General features: G+C 56.9%; 1 protein-coding gene across 7 annotated transcripts; it reads left to right on the plus strand.

Moving 5' to 3' along the window:
• Positions 1-266: 266 nt before the first annotated feature.
• Positions 267-19,648, plus strand: PATZ1 (POZ/BTB and AT hook containing zinc finger 1). Of its 7 annotated transcripts, XM_053928502.2 has the most exons (6): positions 267-535; positions 1,103-3,128; positions 4,515-4,578; positions 10,586-10,757; positions 16,532-16,669; positions 18,132-19,648. In XM_053928502.2, the coding sequence occupies exons 2-6, from the start codon at positions 1,858-1,860 to the stop codon at positions 18,548-18,550; spliced, it is 2,064 nt and encodes a 687-aa protein (XP_053784477.1). In that variant the 5' UTR covers positions 267-535; positions 1,103-1,857; the 3' UTR covers positions 18,551-19,648. The 7 variants fall into 7 exon arrangements, with proteins under 7 accessions (XP_053784477.1, XP_053784476.1, XP_053784478.1 ...); XM_053928501.2 differs by lacking the exon at positions 267-535 and having other exon boundaries at positions 866-3,128; XM_053928503.2 differs by lacking the exon at positions 267-535 and having other exon boundaries at positions 866-3,128; positions 18,135-19,648.
• Positions 19,649-22,815: the final 3,167 nt, after the last annotated feature.

The raw sequence follows: 22,815 nt of genomic DNA on the forward strand, positions 1-22,815 counted from the left end.
AGCTCCAAGTCGGCCTGCCCAGTGGCGGTCTTCAGAGCCTCCCCAGCAGGCTAACCTCGATGTCCAACCCGCGCGCGGCAGCATCCTCGGGCCAGCTGGGGACAAAGCGCCCAGGCTTGGCCGCGGGGCCTATAGCCGGAGCATTCGGCAAGAGCTTGGGGATGCTCCCAGCCTCTAGAGGCCAAAAGGCGCTCCCCAAACCTTCTACCCTCACTTTCCTGGGGGTTGCTGGGGTGCGTGCGGATCCCAGCGTCCGCCCACCGCCCTCGCCTCTGTTGTTGCCTCCCTGAGCTTTTGACTATCCACTCCCCGGGACAGAAGGAAGGCTCCGCGTATGGTTTGGGGGAGAGCATGGACGATGGCCTCTTCTCCCCACCTCTCTAGGGCACGCAGCCCCTTCAGTTCGGTCGGTGCGCGGGGTGCAGAAGCAGCTCCGGAGGTTCGGCCTGTCCCCAGCCAGGACCCCGGGCTCTCTCTAGGGTTGGGAGCGGGAAGACGGTCGGCAGGCGACTTCTGGGGATTTCGCGCATCAAAGGTGGGCTCTCAAGGGTAACTGAAGCCCGCTCCACTTAACCGGTGCACATCGCAAGCTGGGGCTGGGGGCCCAGATCTGCACCCCTCGGTCCCCCTCCCCCCGCCCCGTCCGCCCGCCGCCACTCACGGCGGGGAGGGAGGGGCAGTGGGAGCTGGTTTGCTGGGTTGGCGCTTCGTTTGCATTGGTCCGGGGGGGCTGAGACTGCAGCCCCCGGCCCCGCAGGCGGGGTGGGGAGGCGGGGGCCGGACGGGGGCTCAGCTGCGCTAGCATTGGCGGAGCTGGGGAATGGGGAGGGGGGGCAGGAAGCGGGGGGAGCGGAGCTGCGGGGGGGTTGTATAAATAGGGAAGGGGGGACGTGCATCCTCGGCTGGGTGAGGGGGGGGCGCTCGGCACAAAGAAAGTGGAAAGTTTGCAGTGCGGGGCGGCCCGGGCCAGGGATCCGGGTGCGCACGTGCAGGGTTGGGGGCGCCGGGAGCCCCCCACACCAAGCTCGCCCTTTCCTTTTTTTTTCCTGCAAGCGAGAGGGGGGGTGTTGTTGGTATCGCCCCCTCCTTCTCCTCCCCCCAGGGGTGAAAGTGCAAGAGGAAGTGCAGCCGCTGCCATCTTTCCTCCGCTCCGAACACACGGAGCCCGGGGCCGCAGCTCGCCGCCGCCTTCGCCCGGCCCGGGGAAGGGCCCACCCAACCGCCGCCGCCGCCCGCCCGCTCCAGCTTTCGCCGCCTCCTCCGCCCGCCAGGCTTGAGAACCCGGCCGGTGCTACCGCCCCAGTGCGCGCCCTGCCGCCGCCGCCTTCTTCGCCTTTTGTTTCCTCTGCTCCGGCGCCCCCGCCCCGGCTCGCGCTTTGCAGGGGACGCAGCGCGCGCCCCCAGCGGGCCCGCGAAAAGCCGCGGCGCGCGCGCGCGCCTGCGCGTCAGACCCCTCCTCCTCCTCCCCGCGCGCGCGCCCCTGTTGGCTGCGCGCCGGCGCCGCCTGGCGGGCGGGAGGGGAGGTGGTAGGCGCGTTTGCAGGAGGGGCGCACCTCTTTGCTCTGTTACCCCCGGAGGTAGACCGAGAAAGGGAGGCCGGCGGGCTGAGAGGAGCTAAGAGCGCGCGATCCAGCAGGCGTAGGGACCGCTATGTTGGGGGTGGTGCGCCCTGCAGTCTAAACAGTCCGATCCGGGCAGGGGGCGTGTGCGCTCCGCGCACCTGCGAGACTATAGAGCCCGGGCCGGCACGTGCGGGGAGTGTAGACACGTCCGCTGCACCCCTCTTGTCGCTGACTAAGGGGAGGGAGGAGGGCAGGAAAGTGCCGCGGCCGGGTTTGTGGGGAGGGGTCGGCGGCCATGGAGCGGGTGAACGATGCTTCCTGCGGCCCGTCGGGCTGCTACACCTATCAGGTGAGCAGGCACAGCACCGAGATGCTGCACAACCTGAACCAGCAGCGCAAAAACGGCGGGCGCTTCTGCGACGTGCTCCTGCGGGTGGGCGACGAGAGCTTCCCAGCACACCGCGCCGTGCTGGCCGCCTGCAGCGAGTACTTTGAGTCGGTGTTCAGCGCCCAGTTGGGCGATGGCGGAGCTTCGGACGGGGGTCCCGCTGACGTGGGGGGCCCAACGGCGGCCCCAGGCGGCGGGGCTGGGGGCAGCCGGGAGCTGGAGATGCACACCATCAGCTCTAAGGTGTTCGGGGACATCCTGGACTTCGCCTACACTTCTCGCATTGTGGTTCGCCTGGAGAGCTTCCCCGAGCTCATGACGGCTGCCAAGTTCCTACTGATGAGGTCGGTCATTGAGATCTGCCAGGAAGTCATCAAACAGTCCAATGTGCAGATCCTGGTGCCCCCAGCCCGGGCTGACATCATGCTGTTTCGTCCCCCTGGGACCTCGGACTTGGGCTTCCCTTTGGACATGACCAACGGGGCAGCCTTGGCAGCCAACAGCAATGGTATCGCAGGCAGCATGCAGCCCGAGGAGGAGGCAGCTCGGGCAGCTGGTGCAGCCATTGCCAGCCAAGCTTCCCTGCCTGTGTTACCTGGGGTGGACCGCTTGCCCATGGTGGCTGGACCCCTGTCTCCCCAACTACTGACTTCCCCATTCCCCAATGTGGCATCCAGTGCCCCTCCCCTGACTGGCAAACGAGGCCGGGGCCGCCCGAGGAAGGCCAACCTGCTGGACTCAATGTTCGGGTCCCCAGGGGGCCTGAGGGAGGCAGGCATCCTTCCATGTGGCCTGTGTGGGAAGGTGTTTACTGACGCCAACCGGCTCCGGCAGCATGAGGCCCAGCATGGTGTGACGAGCCTCCAGCTGGGCTACATCGATCTTCCTCCTCCCAGGCTGGGGGAGAATGGGTTACCCATCTCTGAGGACCCCGACGGCCCCAGAAAGAGGAGCCGGACCAGGAAGCAGGTGGCATGTGAGATCTGCGGCAAGATCTTCCGTGACGTTTACCATCTCAATCGGCACAAGCTTTCCCACTCGGGGGAGAAGCCCTATTCCTGCCCTGTGTGTGGGCTGAGGTTCAAGAGAAAAGATCGAATGTCCTACCATGTGCGGTCTCACGACGGGTCCGTGGGCAAGCCCTACATCTGCCAGAGCTGTGGGAAAGGCTTCTCCAGGTGAGAAATGGTGCCCGCCCCACCACGACCTGTCCTATTTCTGGCTTGTGGGGGATCAGGGAGTGTGAGAGTTGCTTGACCTTATATAGGGGCATGTCTGGGTTGGGGAGAGTGTTTTAATGGCCATGCTTTTGAGGTGGTGAGGCCAAGAAGCTGCTTTCTCTTCCCGCAGGGAAGTTCTCTGGCACTAGGCCTGCCCTGCTGTCTCTCTTGCTTGGGGCCTGGTGGGAAGGGGCCCAGATTCCTCAGGCCACAGCCACCGGGCCTCACCATTCTTCTCCCTGGGCTCCCTTTGTGTTTCCGGCACCAGGCGTGGGGCCCCCTCTGGGGGCGGGAGGCTGGCTCCTCCAGCGACTTTCCCCTCTTGAATGGCTGCGGAGGGAGACACTGGAACTGAAACAAGTGCATCTCGACTCCTTACACTCCTGTGCCGCCAAATCCGCCCGCACTCAGCACCGGCAGTCACAGATCAGTGGACTCCAGTTTTGCCCCTCACAGCCCCTTGGGCAGGAGGCACAGAGCTTGGGACCTAGAGTCTCAGGTTCCCAACGCCGAAATCTTTGATCAGCTCTGACCTGGTGGCTTCCAGAGCCTAGCTGAACCCACAGGTCCCCTTTATGTTCTCAGGGTGTAGAGAAGGGGTGGGGGAGGGTGTCTTTTTAGATTCACTTCGTAGTGCTCCTGCCAGGGAACTGAGGACCTGTCTGGGAGCCGAGTGTGGTTTTGTTTCTGCTGTGAAGAAAACAGCCAGAATAAAAGGCTGGTTTTAACTTGCCTGGATACTGAGGACCTTCTGTGTGGAACCTAGGGATGGAGAACTCCCTCAGAGGGGCCCCAGTCAGGAACCAGTCTTACCGGTCAGGCAACCCCTGCCCACCTGCTCTGGCGGGCATCTGGCTTACCAGCCCAGCTGGGGACTTAAGGCTCCATCCCTTGGCCTCTGGGGACTGAATTCCATCTGGGTGGCATTCATTGGCCGTCACAGTAGGAGAGGCTGGGGGAGGGGAATACTGAATTTCTAAGGGGCTTTAGTCTGGACAATGAATCACCCATACCCCCTCCCTGAAAGGCTGCAGCAAAGCAGCCCTGTCTCATTCTAAAGCCACCTCCTCAGGTCCTAGAAATCATTGAGTTTTCTGATGGGGGAAGGTGGGCAGGCACGGTCAGAGGCAAATGCTCACTCCCCTTCCCTCCAGAGAGAAGCAGGGCAGAGAGGCCTGGGCCTGTGGAACCAGAGCTAGGTGGTGACTGTGTCTTTGTCATGCCGGGATGGGGGAGAGGGAGTGCTCTCCAGCAGTATGGGTAGGGGTAGGGGGGCTCTGGCCGGGAGTGTGGCCCCATTTTCTGAGGTCTTATTTTAAAGTCTCTTGGTTCTCTCTTTTCCAGGCCCGATCACTTGAACGGACACATCAAGCAGGTGCACACCTCTGAGCGGCCTCACAAGTGTCAGGTAGGGGTCGGGCTAGGGCAGAGCTGGGCTGAAAGAGAATGCTGCTGTTCTCACAGCCCGGCCACGAGCCAGCTGATGTGTGTGCTGGGCCGGCTGACTGACCACCGCTTTGCACACCACCCCCTCTGTCCCTCCACCCTCCGTCTGCTCTTCTTTGTTCTTCCCCCTGGCCCCCTCCCCTCTACCGCTGATGTCCCCTCCTTCCTGGTTGTTGGGTCCTTGTTCCCACCCTGTCTCCATTTTTCCTCTGTTGCTTAGCTTTCCTGTCCTGGTGTTAGCCAGCTCCAAGGAAGGTGGGCCACGTTGCGCAAGTGTTATCCTGGGGGCACTGGTAACCCCACTGGGCTCGGCTTCTGGTTCTCAGCAGTTTGCAGGCACCACCATGGGGAGGGAAGGGTTTGTAAAGAGCTCCTGGTGGTCCAGCCAGCAGCTCTTCCACTTGTCTGCCAGGCAGCCTGACCCAAGTTGGAGCTCCTTCTGGGTCCCCTGAGGTTAGGGCACAAGGTAGCAGGGGTGGATAGGGTGGGTGGCCTTATCTCTGAGCACTGGCACCTGTGTTACCATTCCGAGGACTGGAAAGCGAGGAGGTTTCCTCTCCGGCGAGCTCTTTGTGTAGCAGTAGGTAGGGAAGGCTGGGCAAGATTCTTACTCTTGGTTTGTCTGCTTGAACGATATCTGGGGGCCCTGTGGCACCCAGAAACTTGAGTGTCCTCTCTTGGCTACTGAGCATTCCTGTGTAAATGGAAAACACGCCTCTCTCTTCTCCTTGGTTACCTCCCCTGCCCTGTGCCAAGTTCCCACAACCCGAAATCTCCGAGGGAGAGCCAGATTTGTGGGATGCTTACTACACCCCTGGTAGGGGAACCTGCTTCTCTTATCCTGCTGGTGGCAAGGAGGGAGGACCCGGGGATACCTGTGGGGAGGGACGGATGTGTTGTAGGTAGGCCAAAGAGCCCCCAGGGGCCAGGCGTGGATGGTGTTCACAGAAGCCAGGCTAGGTGGCCTGTCCCGAGGACGATGACCCAGGGGTCGGGCTGCTGGGCTCCAACTGTGCCTCGTTGCCTCCTCTCTGTCTCTGATTTTCTCATCATAGAGCATACTCTGACTCTCCCAGGTAGCGTGCTGAGCAGCCAGGCAGAGTAGGAGGAGCCCAAAGGGCAGTGGGGGCATGCCCGGTGGCCTGGGGGGGTAACCTGCACTCTCTGCCCTTTTTCCAGGTGTGGGTTGGGAGCAGCAGCGGCCTGCCGCCCCTGGAATCTCTTCCTAGCGACCTGCCATCATGGGACTTTGCCCAGCCTGCTTTGTGGAGGTCGTCCCATTCGGTTCCTGACACCGCCTTTTCCCTTTCTCTAAAAAAATCATTCCCCGCCCTCGAAAACCTGGGCCCAGCACACTCCAGCAACGCTCTCTTCTGCCCAGCCCCTCCGGGATATCTGAGGCAGGGCTGGACTGCCCCAGAGGGCAGCCGGGCCTTTCCCCAGTGGCCTGTAGGCTAGCCTGGCCCCTGCGCCCCTCCCCCCCCCAGAGGGTTTTCTGTGGAAGGAACAGGAGTGGCGGTTGCTCTGAGACCCTTGCTTTTGGAAGAGGCCAGGAGAGTGGTTCCCACCCCCACGCCTGGTTCCCCCCAGGGTGTCTTGGAGTCTATCCCAGCTCAGGGATCCCAGATAGGGGTAGCGAGAAGCTCCTTTCTTGGTTCCCCCTCCCCCACAGCCTCCAGGTACCCCTGGGAGTCTAGCCTGGCCTGGGTGATTTTGGAGATTGGTGCATTCCTGGGAACCAAGCCACTGGCTTCTATGCTTCCCCTCCCCTGGCATCACCTCCCCTAAGGCAGGGGGTGTCTCGAATGGGGCCTGGCCACCCTCCCCCCCACCCTGGGAGTGAATGCCCCTCCAGAGCAGACTCTGGGTCAGCTCCAACTGGGTCACCCCGTGCTGCTCTCCTCTTCCCTTCCCACTCAGACAGGTCCTGCTTTCATTTCTGGCTAGTGAATTAGACTTTTGTGTTTTTGAGGTTTATTAGCAGGTCTGCTCAGGAACTAGACTAACCAGTAGCTTTATATTGGGTTATCCCAGTGTATAGCTTTGGGGGCAGATAAAGCAGATGTAGACCCTCCCCCCGGATCCCGGTGGTGTGCCCCTTAGCCCCCCGCAGACTCCGCGGGGGTAACAGGAGTGATGATAAAAGTTTTAATTCTAACATCTGAGGCTTTGTGTGTTTTGTCCTTGGTTTGTGTCATAACACTGACGTCCCTGTCCCTCGGGGTTTGCGCCCACTCCCACAAGCGTTGTCACAGACCCGCCGGCCCACCTCCAGCCCCAGAGCCAGAACTCCTCTAACCATGCCACGCAGGCTCCCAGGTGCCGGGCTGGCCAGCCGCTGGGCCTGGGCCTGGTTAAGCAGCAGGGGCATCGGCCATGCATGGTGTATATTCTGAAAGCCTCAGGGGTGAAGAGATGGCTCCCTAGGAGTCGGTTCCTTGGGCCCCTGGTAAAACTGGGCCTCTACCTCTCAGCCCCTCCTGATGCCACAGGGGACAGAAGAGGCCAGTTACCGAGGCTGGTGCCACCGCTTGAGTGAAAAGGCCATCCAGATGTTGGGGCGTGAACCCTCAGGCTTGGCAGGGATACACAAGTCTCCTCGTGGCTGTGCTTGAATGTCTTTAAGTGGCCCAGACAGCCAGGCACTGCTGGATGTGTGAGTGTACTGGGCTGAGGCATCTCCCCTATGGGGAGCTCAGCCAGAAGCTGGGAGGCTAGAGCTGCTGAGACCTCTCCTATTGCTTCCATTGGCCGCACTTCTCAGGGGCTAGTGGGGTGGCTTGTGCTGGAGGGATAGCTGATTAGAGAAGGAATGAATGGAGGTGGGAATAAGGGTGCTGACACCCTCAAGAAGAAGGGGGTCAGCAAGGCCGATGGTTCTGGGCCTCCATGCGTTGCCGTTAGACCTTTCCCCAGGGCTATGGAAAAGGCCGCTTGGGACACCCGAGGCCGCCAAAGAAAGGTTGGGTGTGCTCTCGTGTCCCTGGTACCACTGGGGCCCATTTCTGAGCTGCTCAGCCCTTGGGAAGAAAAGCCGTAGAAAGTCTGGGATTGGGCGAAACTGCCAGGGGAGGGGAGGGAGCATGACTGGGGCTCAGCGTCAAGTGGTGGCGACCAGAGGTGACCCAAGCTCAGGCTGGCTGGGCTGGGACCTGGCATATGCGCATAGGAGAGCAGGCCGCCCAAGGCTCCCTCTTGTCCAGGCCAGGGCCTTTGTCTCCCGGAAGGGAAGTGCCTTGCCCCTGCATGGCCCCAGCATGGCCCCAGCATGGAGGGTCTGAGTGTCCCCTTCTTTGACACGTTTCTTCCCCAGCCACTCTTCTGTGTCGCCTCTTCTGGGTCACGTTACCAGACTCTTTATGTCCTGTGTCTCTGAACTTCTGGCAGGTCTAGACTCAGACTCCCACACTTTCAAAATTCCCCCAGAAAACCGTGGGGACTCGGCTACGAAGGGTCAGTTCTGGCACAGAAAAGCCAACAGTCTCTTCACTTTGGCTTTGTAACACACTGAAAGTTTTGGTTGGTTTGTGTGTGTTTTCTTCCCCCAGCAGCAGCTTTGCATCCCTAATTATGTTTGCTCAGGCTAAAGTTAGCTTTTATTCGGAGGATAGGGTGGGGAAAGGCAGCCCGGTCTGGGATTTAATTTTGCTTAGCTAATCCTCCAGATGGATGATCCACTTGTGGATAATGGAGGTTCGGCTGGCCATTATCTTTAGGTAGCAAAGTACGACAGGCAGCGCTTTAAGGGACAGATCGCAAGAGCAAGTTGGCAAGAGAAACAAGGCGTCCCTTTCATATCCTTCCAGTGGCCCCCGCTCCCAGGGAACATGGGAGGCAGAATCCTGAATGTGTGCGTTCAGCTGCGTTTTCTCACACCTGGTCCGCGTTTGGTTCCTTTCATAGACCGCACTGCCTCTCGGCATTGGAGGGGTGGTGGTCAGGTGACTGGCTGGCAGAGCTGGCTCTTGACAGTGGGTAATTGACAGGTGCACCCTCCCGAGGGTGTTCACGGCAGCCCTTGCTCTGTGAGGTTCCTAGGCCGGTGAGCCAGGTGGAAGATTCAGAGTTTCCCCCACCTGTGGCCATGAGACCAAGCGCCCATGATGCTTTCTGAGGCACCTAAGTGTTGGAGTGTCCCTGCACAGTCCTGTCACCTGTCCCTGTCAGGCGAGTCCTGGCTACCAAGTACACTGTGGTGAAAAGTATCAGCACCTTTCACGGACCAGAAGCCACCTCTGCTGAGCCTGGAGGTGGTGAGAGCACAGGCTCAGGGGCTGGCTTCCAGGCCAGCTGTCCCATCTCCTCTCCGGGCCTGCATCTGCCCGGCTGTAAATCAGGGAGGACGGGAACCCCAGGGCAGCCAGAAGGGCTGGTGGGGTGCGGGCCTGGCGTGGCACGGTGCTTAGACTGCTGCTTTCTCCGGCAGCTGAGTCACGTGCTCTGGGCAAATCACTTCGTAAACTCAGCTTCCTCATTTGTCAAACAAATAAACTCAATATACGAAACAAATAAAAGCTGTGCTTTATTAGTATACGTTGTTCTGTTCAAATTTGCAACATTTACCTAAAAGATAACGACAGAACAGCAAAGCCTGTCCCGATGCACAGACGTTTGGGAGTGGGGGGGCAATGGTGACATCTTCTTCCTCCACAGTGTCGCACGTGTTTGTTTCTTGCTTTTGGTTGTGCGGTAAGGAGATAAATGTCTGTGGCGACAGTGTGTGGACACTCACCTTGAAGGCCTCGGGATTCAGAATGTGCTTTTGTTATTAAACAGACAGGGTTGAAGCACCTCCATCCTAGCCAGTTAACAGGGCGGCAGGTCTTCAATGGGTTAACATTCAACCTGGAATGCAGTTAAAGGTGAATGTTGCTCTCTCTTGCAGTTCTAAACCACTAAACATGCAGAAAGCAAAATGAGCCAAACTTGACTGGAACCCCTGCAACACCTCCATAGAACCAAAACTGCTTAAAAGTCGCCAGACTGAACTCTCCCGAGGGCTATCCCAACAGTCTGCGACCTCCAAGGCTGGGTGCCCCTGTGCAAGCGCGGGGAGGACCTGAGACTGAGTCGGGTCCTAGGCACAGGAAATCCCAGGGCCCTCCCAGGATGCTGGTGCCCAAGGGCATCACCTGAGTCATCTGCCCCTGGGACCCGGCTGTGAGTAGGTGCTCTCCGCACGACTTTCTGTGGCCACACTCTGGGAAGGGGACAGTACTGTCTGCCTCGGAGGGACGGACTGCCTGAGATTGGTACCTCTAAAAGGCTAGGCGAGGTGCCTGCTGGCACAGAACGAGCGCTCTGTCAATGCAGAATAGGGTCACCTTCCTTGTTATTGCCAGCACCTCCCCAACCTGACGTGTACGAATGTTCCCGGAGCCTCTGGCGCTCCTCCTCTGTGCTAATTCTCGTGTTACGGGCTGCTGATTCAATACAAACTCACGAGACTATGAAGAGCAACCTCTGTGCCCTGTGCTGCCTTTCCTTTCCATTTCCCCGTGGCCAAGGCTAACGTCACTTTTGAATAAAGTGAATAAAGTGAATTCTTTGTCTAAAGCAACTAGGGAAACCCAGGATGGAGAACAGGAAGACTGGTCTGTTTAGATGCCAGGAACTCTTCCGTCAATTCCCTCACAGTCAGTGCAACTGATGTCAGTTCCTAGTGTTTGCAGATGAGCACATGCCTGATCTTCCTTTTGTAGGGGAGCGTAGAACTTAGTGTGCCGTGTTGCGGTAGTCATCGGAACCGAGGATTCCAACTCTCAGGTGTCCAGTGGGGAGCCACTGTGGGAAATTAGAGCCGCTACTTGGCATGGTGGGGAGAAAGCCTGGGCCACGCTCTAAAGCTCTCTCTATGCAGGGAGTCAAATGTGTTGGCCAGAAATGGTTTCATTTCTCAGTGCGCTCAGTGAGGATTCGGGCGAGGAATGCCAGCCTTCACCTCATCCCCTTCTCCTTCCTGCCCTCAGACCTGCAATGCTTCTTTCGCCACCCGAGACCGCCTGCGCTCCCACCTGGCCTGCCATGAAGACAAGGTGCCCTGCCAGGTGTGCGGGAAGTACTTGCGGGCAGCGTACATGGCAGACCACCTGAAGAAGCACAGCGAGGGCCCCAGCAACTTCTGCAGCATCTGTAATCGAGGTAATCTCCCTGCTCTTTCCTCTTGTCCAGACGATGGGCCGGAGCTTGTGTGGGAGGCTGGGGTTGTCCTGACCGCCCTGCCTCGGACTCCATTCTCTGAACGGCCAGCCTTCCGCTCCCACTGAATGATAAACACCGTCATTGTCCAGCTAGCTGCTTGCCACCCCTTCCTTTCCAGGAAATGTAGGGTGCTTGGAATAGGAATTCCCAGGAGATCAGCAAGTGGGAACAGAAATAGTGTTGTTCCCAAGCTTGGGCCCATAGCATCCGCGGCTCCGGTGGCAGGGTCAGTGCATTTGTAGGTACCACTGAACTGTGGATGTTGGTGGGAGAGTTACAGGGCCCTAAGAAGTGAAAGAAAAGGGCTCCTGCTTGCAAGCTTGTGCTGGCCGATTCACCGGCACGTGAAGGTGAGCAGCCAGGGAAGGAGGTTGAGTCTGGAGATGGATGAGTATCTGAAACTTTCTAGTGCAAATGATCAGAAAAGAGCCCAAACCCAGAAAGACTGTGGCTGTGACGAGAAAGGCAAGTGGAAGGTGTTCTGAGCAGGGTAGTGTGCTTGCTGCCGAGGTTGGCCTAGGTGGCGTCTAGCTCCGTGGCCCTGCTGTTGTGTCGGATGAAGTTGGGCCTGTCCTGAACCTGAGCTTCTGCCAGGGCTTGTTGGCTGTTGGAAGGGCTGAGGTTTGTGTTTTGCAAGCACAGTGTCAGTGGAGGAGGCTGGCGCCATGTCTCTGCCGAGGGAGGTTGGGGCAGCCGTCTGTTGTGGGTGTGAGGGTGCTTCTGCACGGTGCGCTTGCTTTGGCCAGGTGTGGACATTGCTGGGAAGTCCTGACTCCTGGGACACCCTTGTCCCAATGCTTCTGGAAGTCTTGGGTGTGGCTTGGTGGATTGAGTACTGAAGCAGGAGTCAGGGGGCCTAGGGTTGAATCCTAGCCCCTCCCGCCTCACCCTACTCTGTGACCTTGAGTTTTCCCTTCCCTTCTCTAAACATCAGTTTCTTCATCGCTTCAGTGGGGTTGAGAACAGCCCCTTGCCCACCTCACAGGGTTGTTGTGAGGATCCCAGCACACCAGGTAGATAAAGGTTCACGGAACCCTTCAAGGTGCAGCGCGCTTGGGAGGCCCCATGCTTACACTTTGTAGCGGTGGTAGGAAGCACGCTCTCTGACACACTCTGCTTTGGGCCTGCAAAACATCCCTGCAGCCCTTGGCTGGAATCTTTGGGTGCTGTGCTGTCTCCATGTGCCCTGAGGTCGCTGGTGGAGGGAGATTGCTGAGAGCTGGGTATTCTTGGTGCCCTGAAGCCGTGTCTCTCCTTGCATTCCTGGGGTTTGCCTGGGAGGCCGCTGGATGTCACTGTTTATATCACCAAGACACATGCTGTGAAATCAGGGAGGCGGTAATAAAAGCTGCTTTAGTGTCTGTCCTATTTTCTGACACGTCCCTAGAGCCCTTCCTGGCGGGAACTTCTCCCAGGTGGTAAGCTGTGGGGGTGTGCATATGGGGAGGTATCAGGCTATGGTTGACCATCTTAACTGTGGCTGCCCCAGCTCCAGAAAAAGTTTCTTGTCTTGCTTCATCCTAACCTGACTTCCTGACAACACCCCCAAATAACTCTAAACCTGCTACAACGTGCCATCCTCAGTTGTGTCAAGGTTTCAAGGTTGAGTTCTTAGAAGCCTAGAAGCAGGAACCAATGAGAGTAGAGAGAGATGCTAATGAGAAACCCGAAAGCCTGGCCCAGGTTGCAGAGTGGGGGGGAGACCCAGGGCCACACCCCTGGAGGCTCAGCGAGGGAGGAAGAGCTAAGAGCAACAGGGAACAGCAGGGCAAACTGATCCAGTGATGAGACCTCTGATGTGGCAAAGCCTACAACTGTTGTCTGTCAGGGTTTGTATTTCCTGGGGCTGGACATGAAGAGGACTTGGGTAGCAGCCACAGCACTGGGAGGGAGACGCGGGAAGAGTAAAAGCAGAGGCCACCTTATCTCAGAAAAGACGAGACTGCATCTGGATCTTAGGCTAAACAGCTTCGGGTCTCAGAGTCAGAGCAGGAAGTCCCATTCTTCCAAGAAGATAAAAGCGGGCTCGGGTCCAGCCCTTCTCCACCCAGGAGGAAGAGAAAACAATTTCGTTTTTTATCAGAAGAGAAGGAGCAGGATTCTGCCTCTGGATGCCTTTCTTGGGCAGAAATAGAAAGGGACTCCTCCTGGGAAAAGAAAAGAGAAGAGAAGGCAGTTTTTCCGGGAAGAAAATAAGGACACCAAAGACATCGAGACACTGGACTCAGAATGCAGGGAGCCCTGGGTCCTCCTTTGCCCTGCCCGCCACCAAGGCTGTGAATACAGGGAGGAGCCGCATGAATAAATGAACGTTCTTATTCTCAACGAGGGTTTGAGCAATGGCTAACATCAGCCAGCCGGTCAGATGGTTGAGGTGGGATCAAGGGAATTTCCAAGTGCTGTCCGAGATCCTTCAATCCCAGCGATTCTTGAGCAGTCACCTACCTGTAGGTCTGCCATGTTTGGTCTTGGCCACACAATCGGCTCTTGCCTGTGCAGAATGGAAAAGACGAGAGGCAGCCTGGCCGCTCTAGCTCCACACTTGAGACAGATCCCCTTGTCTTTGTCCTGGAGACATATCAGGGTGTGGGTCATACCTTGTGTAGAGGAAGATAATTCGCAGTGGAAAGAGGATGATGGCAAGAAGAGCTTGTTCCCTGATTTTCGAGTTGAGGATATCTGTTAAATTGATCGCTGGGAAGGACGGAAGGCCCTGGCAGATCACCGGAATTGTCTCCCTTCCTTTTTAAATTTCTGTAGCAGGGTCTTTGTGTAGATGCATGTATACTGGTATGAGGAAGATGGGTAGCTTACTGGGAATCTGCCTTCGACAGAGGCAACATCTGGTCTCCAACATCATTGCTTCAAAGGTAGGGGAAGTCTTCTTCCCAGTCAGAGGTGGGCGTACAAGTTGTCAGCAGTGCCCATCGTGGGCACAGACAGCCTGCCATTACCCCGGACTGAACTACACTGACCGACTTAGGCCCCCATCCAGCACCACCCAGTTGGGCGCGGCCCACCAAGGTTTGGACACGGAGAAAAGAGTCCCCAACCCCTGCGTGGATGTGGAACTTGCAAAAGGAGGATTTCTGTCTGGGATGTGAAATGCAGCACAACAGGCCAGAAAATGCAGGGGAGGAGCAGTAGCCTCTTGCTGATGTCTCCAGAGTGCAAGGGAGGGCGGCTTGTTGGCTCTAGCGAACTCGCAAGTGCGCTCGGCGTCTCCATCACTCTGGCTCCTGGATCAAGCTGCCCCGTTGGTTCTCTGTTAATCAGTGGTGAATGGGCAGGTGAGTTCAGAATTCAGACTAAATGTTTCTGACTTTAAAGATGTTTTCCTCTCAGAAACTCAGCTTCTGTTTTAGCCCAACAGTTGGCTGCCGCGTTGCTGTGTGTTTAAATTCTGGGCTTTAAGTGGCAGCTGTGGATCCACTCCTACCACCTCGCCATGTGGTTTTGCTATAGATAGTACAGCCTGCAGCTGGGTGAAGTCGAGAGGCCCAGCCGTGTGTTTCTCAGACTGTCTTTCAGGAAAACGCAGCAAGTTCTCGTTGACCATCAGCTGTGTTCCCTGGGCATAGCGCTCCCACGAGGAGTAAACACAATAATTATTGGTGCGCATTCCCTCCGCTCCCATTCCTTTGACCGCACCGCTGGCTGGGGACACCAGGTCACTTCAGAGGCCTCACAAGGGATTAAGAAACAAAGAAAAAAAAAATTCTCTTCTGAAGTGGCATCATCATATCATCAGGAAGACCTGGTATCTGCGCTGGTTGTTGGGGGCAGAGGGTGCTACTGTCCTCTTTCCCATTCGCCTCGTCTACTCGTTTCTGACTACACCTGCCCTCTTAGGAATGTTTATATGGGACCCTCGTAAGCCAGTCTGTCTCCTGGGTTTGGCCCCAGGCAGACCACTCGGTCACAGCATGGGACAACTCGCTGTCCCAGGCAGGGCTGGACACCAGCATCTGGCCCAAGTGGGTCTGTGAAAGTAGCTGTGTCAGGAAAGGAAGGAAAATTCACTCAGCCCCCCACTTCCTCCAGAGCCACCAGGCACTATTGTTGGGGGAGTGTTTGTTAAACAAGCTTCCTTAGCTCAGCCCGTGTCTAGCAGCGGCTTCCATTCTGATGGAAGAGAAGCGCGTGAGTGTAAATGGTGATAACGAAACCTACTGCAGAAGTCCAAGGGATGTTTCTAGGACCAGGGCCAAGACAAGGAGCCGTTAGAAAGCGTCTGCCCGGTGGTTAAGGACCACATGTGCCCCATGGTGCTGGGGTTGGAGCCTGGGCTCTGCCTTTTAGTAGCTGTGCGTGAGACGCAAGTTACTTAACCTCACCAAGCATCTTAGTTTTTCCTCTATAAAATAGGTGCAATAATTCCCAGCTCATAGGGCGGGTGGGGGAATACTGCAGAATAATTCCTGCACTGTGCTGGGCCCTGGCGCGCCACTGCCACTTGCTGAAGGGGAACTTTTACTGCAGTTCCAGCAGCGTTCCAAAGGTCATGCCAATTCAGGCTTCTCCAAACGAGTCTTGTGCAGACACGACACAGGACGCTCCAGCCTCTGACTTGTTAATAATGGATCCCATTGTCATCCTGGAACGGTACCTGTAAAAGGGAATGAAAACACCTGAGAATGCGCCAGCCAGATCTGGAGTGGATTAAAGGGACATCATGAAGGCACTGGTACTCCAAGAGGGCCTGACGCTAAACAGCTTCGCTTCCTGCCGAAGGCACCTTTCGATCCTTGACCATGAATGGGGTTCGCTGACACAGCTCCTTCCTGTGAAACCCAAGCTGAAATCCTTTGACCGACCCACCCGGTTCCATATCCTCAGACCGTGAATGGCGTGCAAGTTGGCGCAAGACCTACTCTTCCCAGCCTGAGACATCAGGTGGCCGGAACGGACCAGAGCATCTGGGTTGGGCTGGAGTAGCCCCAAGGTGGCTGGACCGCCCCTTCCCCAAACTAAAGACGGAGATTATCCTTATTTCTTCCATAAGAGAACCTGCTGGATGCTCCAAAACTGAACCAAAAAGACTACCAAGAATAAGAGATAACTTCACCCCTTTAACGTAACTTTCTATTTTTCTTACTCTTCAAGAACAGTTACTAAATCCGGTTATTCTGAAGGTGAAAAAGTTAGGAAAGTAGAACATGTCCCAATAAATGGAAGAAGGAGCACTCCCGGAGGCATTCCCTCGGGATTTCATCTTGCCCCCAGCTGGTCTCTTTTACCCTTGACAAGTGTCAGGAAGCCTTCTTCTTGCTGGCGGCCCGTGGCTGCCCTGGAGTCCCGTGTATTTTTCTGACGACGCTGCTAGCCATGGTTCCTGCAGCTGACCCGGGGCTGTGGGACCTCCACTCAAACCACTCCTTGCTGAGGTGCCAAGTGAGCCTAGAGGCATTAAGCCTCTGGCCCAGGCAGGAGCAGGATCTCCACTATCCGTCTGTCCTGGCAGCCGGCCTGGGCCCTCTACCGCAGACTTGCAGAGTGGGCTCTGCAGAGAAACCGATTCGAGGACAGTGCCATCCTTCATCCTGAGCCAGGTGGCTCCGTGGCTGTAGCTGTTTTTGAGCCAAGCCGGGGGCCCCTTCTAGGTGCAGCTGACCTGGGAATGCTAGCCAGAGCGGCCAGAGGAGAGGCTTGGGGGAAGCAGACAGGTGTCTCTGTGCTGGCCGCGGGATCTCATCTCCTTTTGTCTTGTTTAGGTTTCTCCTCTGCCTCCTACTTAAAGGTCCATGTTAAAACCCACCACGGTGTTCCCCTTCCCCAGGTCTCCAGGCACCAGGAGCCCATACCGAATGGGGGAGCAGCGTTCCACTGCGCCAGGACCTATGGCAACAAAGGCAAGCGACCCCTTGCTCTGCACTTTGCTTCTCTGCGCAGACTGTGTTGTGGGGGCGCTGGGCCGGGTGTGGGGAGGCGGGAAGGCTGCCAGCTTGCTGGCCGCCTCAAGGAGGCTCAGAGATCTGAGTGGCAGTGGCCTCCAGGACAGAAGTCCCAGTGGGTATCTCACTCCAGGGCAGTGAGTGAGGCTCTAGGGCACTGCCATGATCCAGCCTCCGCCTCCTCGTCCCCCGCCCTCCTCCCTTGCTCCCGGCCAGCCTCGGCTGTCTGGAGCCCTGCAGGGATGTCCCAGGCCCAGGGCAGGAAGAGGAGCTCTGCATGATGAGTTACTTTGGGCTTGTCTGTTGCCTGTGGCCCTTACAGAGTAGTGTGGGGCTGTGGCTGAATGCCTACTCCTTTGACCCTGTAGGGCAGGGGGAGCCAAGGCTGGTTTCCCCCTGGTGGGTGTGACTGGTTGCTGTGAGCAGCCCTTTCCAGAGGGCCTCTGGCTGCGTTTGTGAGATGCATGGCGATAAATGAGCTGACTGCTTCTTTCTCCAAGACGGTTTGCATAGAGCTCCCTGAGCCCCACCCTCACTTGTTGACTCATGTCGTTCTGCGGTATTTCAAGTTGTTGTTGCCTTGGGGACGATGCCAGGGGCTTGGCGGATGGCAGAGATGGCATGCTCCACGCTCCCATCACAGACCTCCCTTCCCGGCATGGCGCTCTGAACCCAGGCAGGAAGCTGCTGGTTGGTGGAGGACCCCACTGGGGGCCAGGCAGGGCAGAGCAAGCAGTGAGGGTTGTCTCGAGGTCCAGCTTGTCCTGGGCCCTGTGTGGGGACAGCCAGCCAACTGAGTTGTTCAAAGTTGCTTGTAACCTCTGTGCTTTGGCCACTTGGCCCAGGAAAGGTTTTGGCAGAAGGAAGGCGGTAAGGGCAGGGCGTGTGTTTGCAGCACTGGGGAAGGACTGGCTTCCGTCTCAGCCATCAGTGGGGTCTGCTGACTTGAGGACCCTGCAGCTCGGGTCTGCCTTGCTAGGGTGCAGCTAGTCTGGTACAAAGGCGAGGCCACTGACATACGTGTTTGGCATCATCAGAACAGCTGTTTTACCTTCAGAGGCACCCAAGAAAGCGCCTAGGAGTTGGGGGTCTTTGAGTTGTTCTGGGCAGAGGCAGTGGAGGTCCCCTCTCCATGCCCCCTTCCTCGAAGCAGACGGACTTGATGGTGAGTGGTACGTGTGCTCCCGCGTGGAGAGTCCTCAGCAGGGGAGGCCGGCAGCCCCAGGGCCCTGCTCTCTCACCCCCGTAGGGACGCCAGGCTCCCAGACTGACCAGCTGAACCTCGGTGGGTTCTGCCAGGACAGTGGATGGCCATCGGCTGCCCTCCACAGGCCTGTGAGCTGGCCCCTCCCAGCCCCTCCAGGAGGGGGCGTCCCCAAAGCCTGGCCTCATCTCTGCTCTGTGTTCTGTTTTCTCCTAGAAGGCCAGAAATGCTCACATCAGGATCCGATTGAGAGCTCCGACTCCTACGGTGACCTCTCGGACGCCAGCGATCTGAAGACGCCGGAGAAGCAGAGCACCAATGGCTCCTTCTCCTGCGACATGGCGGTCCCCAAAAACAAAATGGAGTCTGACGGGGAGAAGAAGTACCCCTGCCCTGAATGCGGGAGCTTCTTCCGCTCCAAGTCCTACTTGAACAAACACATCCAGAAGGTGCATGTCCGGGCCCTTGGGGGCCCCCTGGGGGACCTGGGTCCGGCCCTCAGCTCACCTTTCTCTCCCCAGCAGAACATGTCTCTCCTCGAGTCCTTTGGGTTTCAGATTGTTCAGTCGGCGTTTGCGTCATCTTTAGTAGACCCTGAGGTTGACCAGCAGCCCATGGGGCCTGAGGGGAAGTGAGGCAGATGCTGTGTCCCCGGGGAAACGGCCTCCGGGGACTGCTGAGAAATGCTGTGAATGCGGAGGGAAGTGATGTCTTTGGGTTCTGTAGCTGAGAGGTTTTTCTTCGTTTTTAACCCCCGCCCCCCCACCTCATCCTCCCATCCCTCTCCATCTCTCATTCCCCCAATGGTCTTTAGAAATAGAGCTCCATCTGATACTCTGCAGAAATGTCTGCGAGACCCCAGTATGGGCCAAGGGCAGGAAACACTACATAGGCCTCCAAGGCAACACCGGTCCCAGTTTCTCCAATGGGCAGAAGCTGGCATTCCTGGTGCCCAACTCTTAGTGACCCCCCCACCCAAACCCATACTGACGGCCTCATTCTGGGGCCTCAGTGATTCTGGTCCCCTCCCATGTCTCCCATCCCTCATTCCCCCATCTCATCTTCCTAAAAAAGAAAACCCAGCGGGGTCTCCACCCACTTACACGACTCCAATGCCCAACTGTCTTTAAGGAAGCTGGAAGCCTACGGCACCCCATGGACCATGGGGCGAGTGTCCTCCGGGAGCCCTCTGAGCTTGACCCTTGACCTGGATGGCCCTGGACCTTTCTGAGCCCTGCTTGGAGGCTAGCATTTTGCTACTAGGACAAGCTTAGCTATCAAGGACACTCCCACCCCAAATTCCAGTTCTTACGTGATTTTAACCATTCAACTTGCTGTTGGGTTTTAATTCTCTAATTATTATTATTATTGTTATTATTTTTTAGGACCAGTTGTAGTGAATTGCTACTGAAAGCTATCCCAGGTGATACAGAGCTCTTTGTAAACCGCAGTCACAAGTTAGGGTTAGTATTAAACTTTGTTTAGATGTACCATAATTAACTTGGCTAGTTGATTGTTGAAGTCTATGGAAGAAATAGTTTTATGCAAAATTTTACAAATGCCAGTCTGGTCAGGGAGGGAGGGGGTTTCAGTGCTGTCGGGAGCCAGGGAGGCAGGAGAGCTGGCGGGTGGGGACACAGTGCTCCTCGCTCGTGTCCCACGTGAGCAAGCCCAGGTTGACCTCGTGGTGTGAGTTGATCTGATCAGACTGTATTAAAAACGTTAGTACGTTACTCTACCTGCCCCCCTGCGTCTGGTTTTTCAGCCCTGGGAGTCTTCGGGACCTGGAGGGTGGGCAGCCTACACCCTTGCACCCAGGGTTGAGATAGCAGCTCAGGAGACCCATCTTCCTCTTCGTTGCACCCGCTGCTTTGGGACTGGCAGGTGCACGTAACCACTGAGGACTCAACCGCCAGCATTTACCCGTTTGTGCAACGGATACTCGCTCCCTGGTGTCCTCACTGCTGTGGGCCGTGCTCAGCCTCTCTCCCTGTGGATGCGGTGCTGAAGGAAGACCCTTGTGGGTACAGGAGTTTACATGAGCAGGTTTCACCTGAGTTCAGGTAACGAGAAGTCCAAGGGGAACTGCTGGGAAGGTAGGAACAGTGATGGTGGGAGGGTGGATGGGGGGTCTAGGAAGGTGAGAGGCAGAGGGTGGGTCTCTGAGAGAGAAGGCCGGCAGTTAGAGGGGACCGGCTGGGACCTCAGGAGGGACATGGGCAGGTTGCAAATCCTCATGGGCAGTGGGCTCTGAGAAGCTTGGTCACTCGGCTTCCCCCAACCCCATGTCACCTATGAGGTTAGTAAAAGTGTGTTGCACCTTAGTGGTGACGTGTGAAGAGAAGGGGAAGAGAACAGCAAACAAGAGGCAAGAAGAGAGCACAGTGGAGAATTAAGGGAGCGCGACTCAGAGTGCCAGGGAGCAGGCCGACTTCCAGCAGTCGGGGCGTCCTGAGGAACCCCTGAACCAATGGAAGCACCGTTTAACCTCCAAACAAGTAGGACAAAAGTGGTAAAGGAGGAAAATAAACAGAGCAGGGGGAACAAACGCACAAAATGATTCAGACCCACGTTAATATGAGTAATTACATTGTTCTGGTTTAAAGGCAGGTTTGGAACTGGATTTTAAAAAAACAAACAAAAAAACCCCTCTAAACCACCTACACGAAATCTTGGGTCCATTGCCAGGCTCTGGAATTCGGGATGGGGGCCTGGGCTGTTCGGTGTGAGTACCAGAGAAAAGCCACTCTAGAACGCTGAGACACTGTGGACATGGACCTTTGTGACCACTACAGAGTCTGCCAGCTGGTCATACCGCTGGGCGTTAAAGCGAAGAACATGGTCTTGAACCAAAGACAAGACATCCTAGGTCCTGGTTGTGTCCACACGGGAGGGACCACAGTTAGGAAGCAGTATCAGTCACGTGGCAGGAGGGGAACCACAAAGTGGGCAGACTGCTGCTGCTTCCAAAACACCACTCATCTGGAGGCCTGAGCAGCGAGCGGAAGTGCCCCCGCCTGCCCCCAGCACCCCCAACTTCCGCAGCACCCTCCAGGCCATGAGGAAAAAAAGCTGTGCAGGACGTGGGTCCACACAGGTGGAATGACTTCACTTGCTGTGGTCAAATGCAGAGAGCCTGAGCGTTGGCTGTCCAGCTCCACCATCTGGCTACTGCCAACCCGGAGCAAATCTCTGAGCCTCGGTCACCTCATCAGTGACGACTAAGGGAGACCGTCACCATGAGCTGATTTTCAGCATGACCTGTGAGGTGGTTTCTGTCACTATCGCCCTCCTGCACATGGATGAACCAAAAAGAGCAGGCTCACAAGGGTGGAGGCACCCCACCCCCACCCCGGGTCACATAGTAAGTGGCAGAGCCAGAACTGAAACTCAGGTTTGTCCTCTGACTCCAGGACCTTTATTCCCGAGCTCCCAGCGACACACAGGGCCTTCACACACAGCATGGGAAGGCCCAATTCCATGCTTGGAACAGAGGCTCTGGTTGCCCAGCCAGGCCCCGTGAGGAAGGCCTGAGAGCATGGCAGGAAATGACCACTGAGGAAGGCAGGGTCAGTGCCAGAGGAGTGTGCGGAGGCCAAGTGTGAGTAAGCATACTTTCACTCTTGGACTGACCTGGGAGGATGTGCACCCCACCCCAAGCCTCCCTGGACCCCACTGAACGAAGGTGTTCCAGGCACCACCAGGCAGAGCTGTCCCACCCAGGAGCCAAGTCTGACAGTTCCCAGGCTCAGCTCCTCCCACTCAGCACATACCAGCCATTCCCAGTGCCTCCTCCCCATCCTCATGGAACACCCTCCACCTGGAGGCCCTGTGCGTTTGAGTCTTATTCTCGCTTTCTTTGCCTGCCTTAGCACTGCTTCTGCCCCTCCCCTGGGTCATTGTCGCTGGGCCCTGGTTCCTGGTGGTCTTCGGAGACAGTGCTGGGTCAGATCACAGTACCCCCACTTTCCAACCGGGTGGCCTCTTGCAGGGGCTTTCTCCACTTGCTAACGTGGAAAGCAAGGATGAGAGTTCCTACTCACAGGGCTGCTGTAAGGATTGCGTGGACTGGCACCTGTAAAGCACATTAGAAATACTCAAAAGGCTCCCTTTTAGTTTAGCTCCTCCTCCCGACTACACTCTCATAAAAATGAGCGAGCGCAGGGATAAGTGAACTTTTTCTGCAAAGAGCCAGAAGGTGGACATTTTCAGCTTTGTGATCCACATGGTCTCTGTCACAGCCACTCAGCTCCGCTGGACACTGAAATTTGATGGACACTGACATTTGAATTTCATAAAATTTTACATGTTAGGAAATTCTCCTCTTCTTTTGACTTTTTCAACCATCGAAAAAAGTAAAAGCCATTCTTGGCTCATAGGCCAGCGGCACAGACAGGTGGCGGGCTGGGTTTGGCCCCGCGGACCAGAGTTTGCCAACCACTCTGCACAAGACCAGCTTCTCTTCCTGCTTCTCCGGGCCTCGCCCGGGTTTCCCATCTTGGATGTCACCCAGGCTCGAGTCCCGGCCAGCGTGGGCTCGTTCGTGGTTCATGTGCGTTAAATTGATCTGATACCCAGAGCTTGTGATTTCTTGGTCTGCTGATCAACCCATTGATACACACAGAGTACAATCCCGCGTCCCCCAGCCAAGACTGTCCTAAGGACCCCACACAAAGATGGGCCTGACATGCTCAGAACAAGGACTGCTTGCCCAGTTCCCCCTCTTTTTGAGGGTAGGGGCCGGGCAGAGGGCAGGACGGAGGGAAGGGGTCAGCAGGGAGCTGGCAGAAGACAGCAGTGGAGGAAATGGCGAATGAGATCAGTGACTGAATCCTGTTATTGTTCACTTAATTCTTTCTGGCTGCTTATCTGCCTCTGCTTTCTGGCTTTCCTGAAAGGC

Source organism: Desmodus rotundus, chromosome 7, assembly GCF_022682495.2.
Source record: "Desmodus rotundus isolate HL8 chromosome 7, HLdesRot8A.1, whole genome shotgun sequence".
In the NCBI taxonomy this organism is placed as follows: domain Eukaryota; kingdom Metazoa; phylum Chordata; class Mammalia; order Chiroptera; family Phyllostomidae; genus Desmodus; species Desmodus rotundus.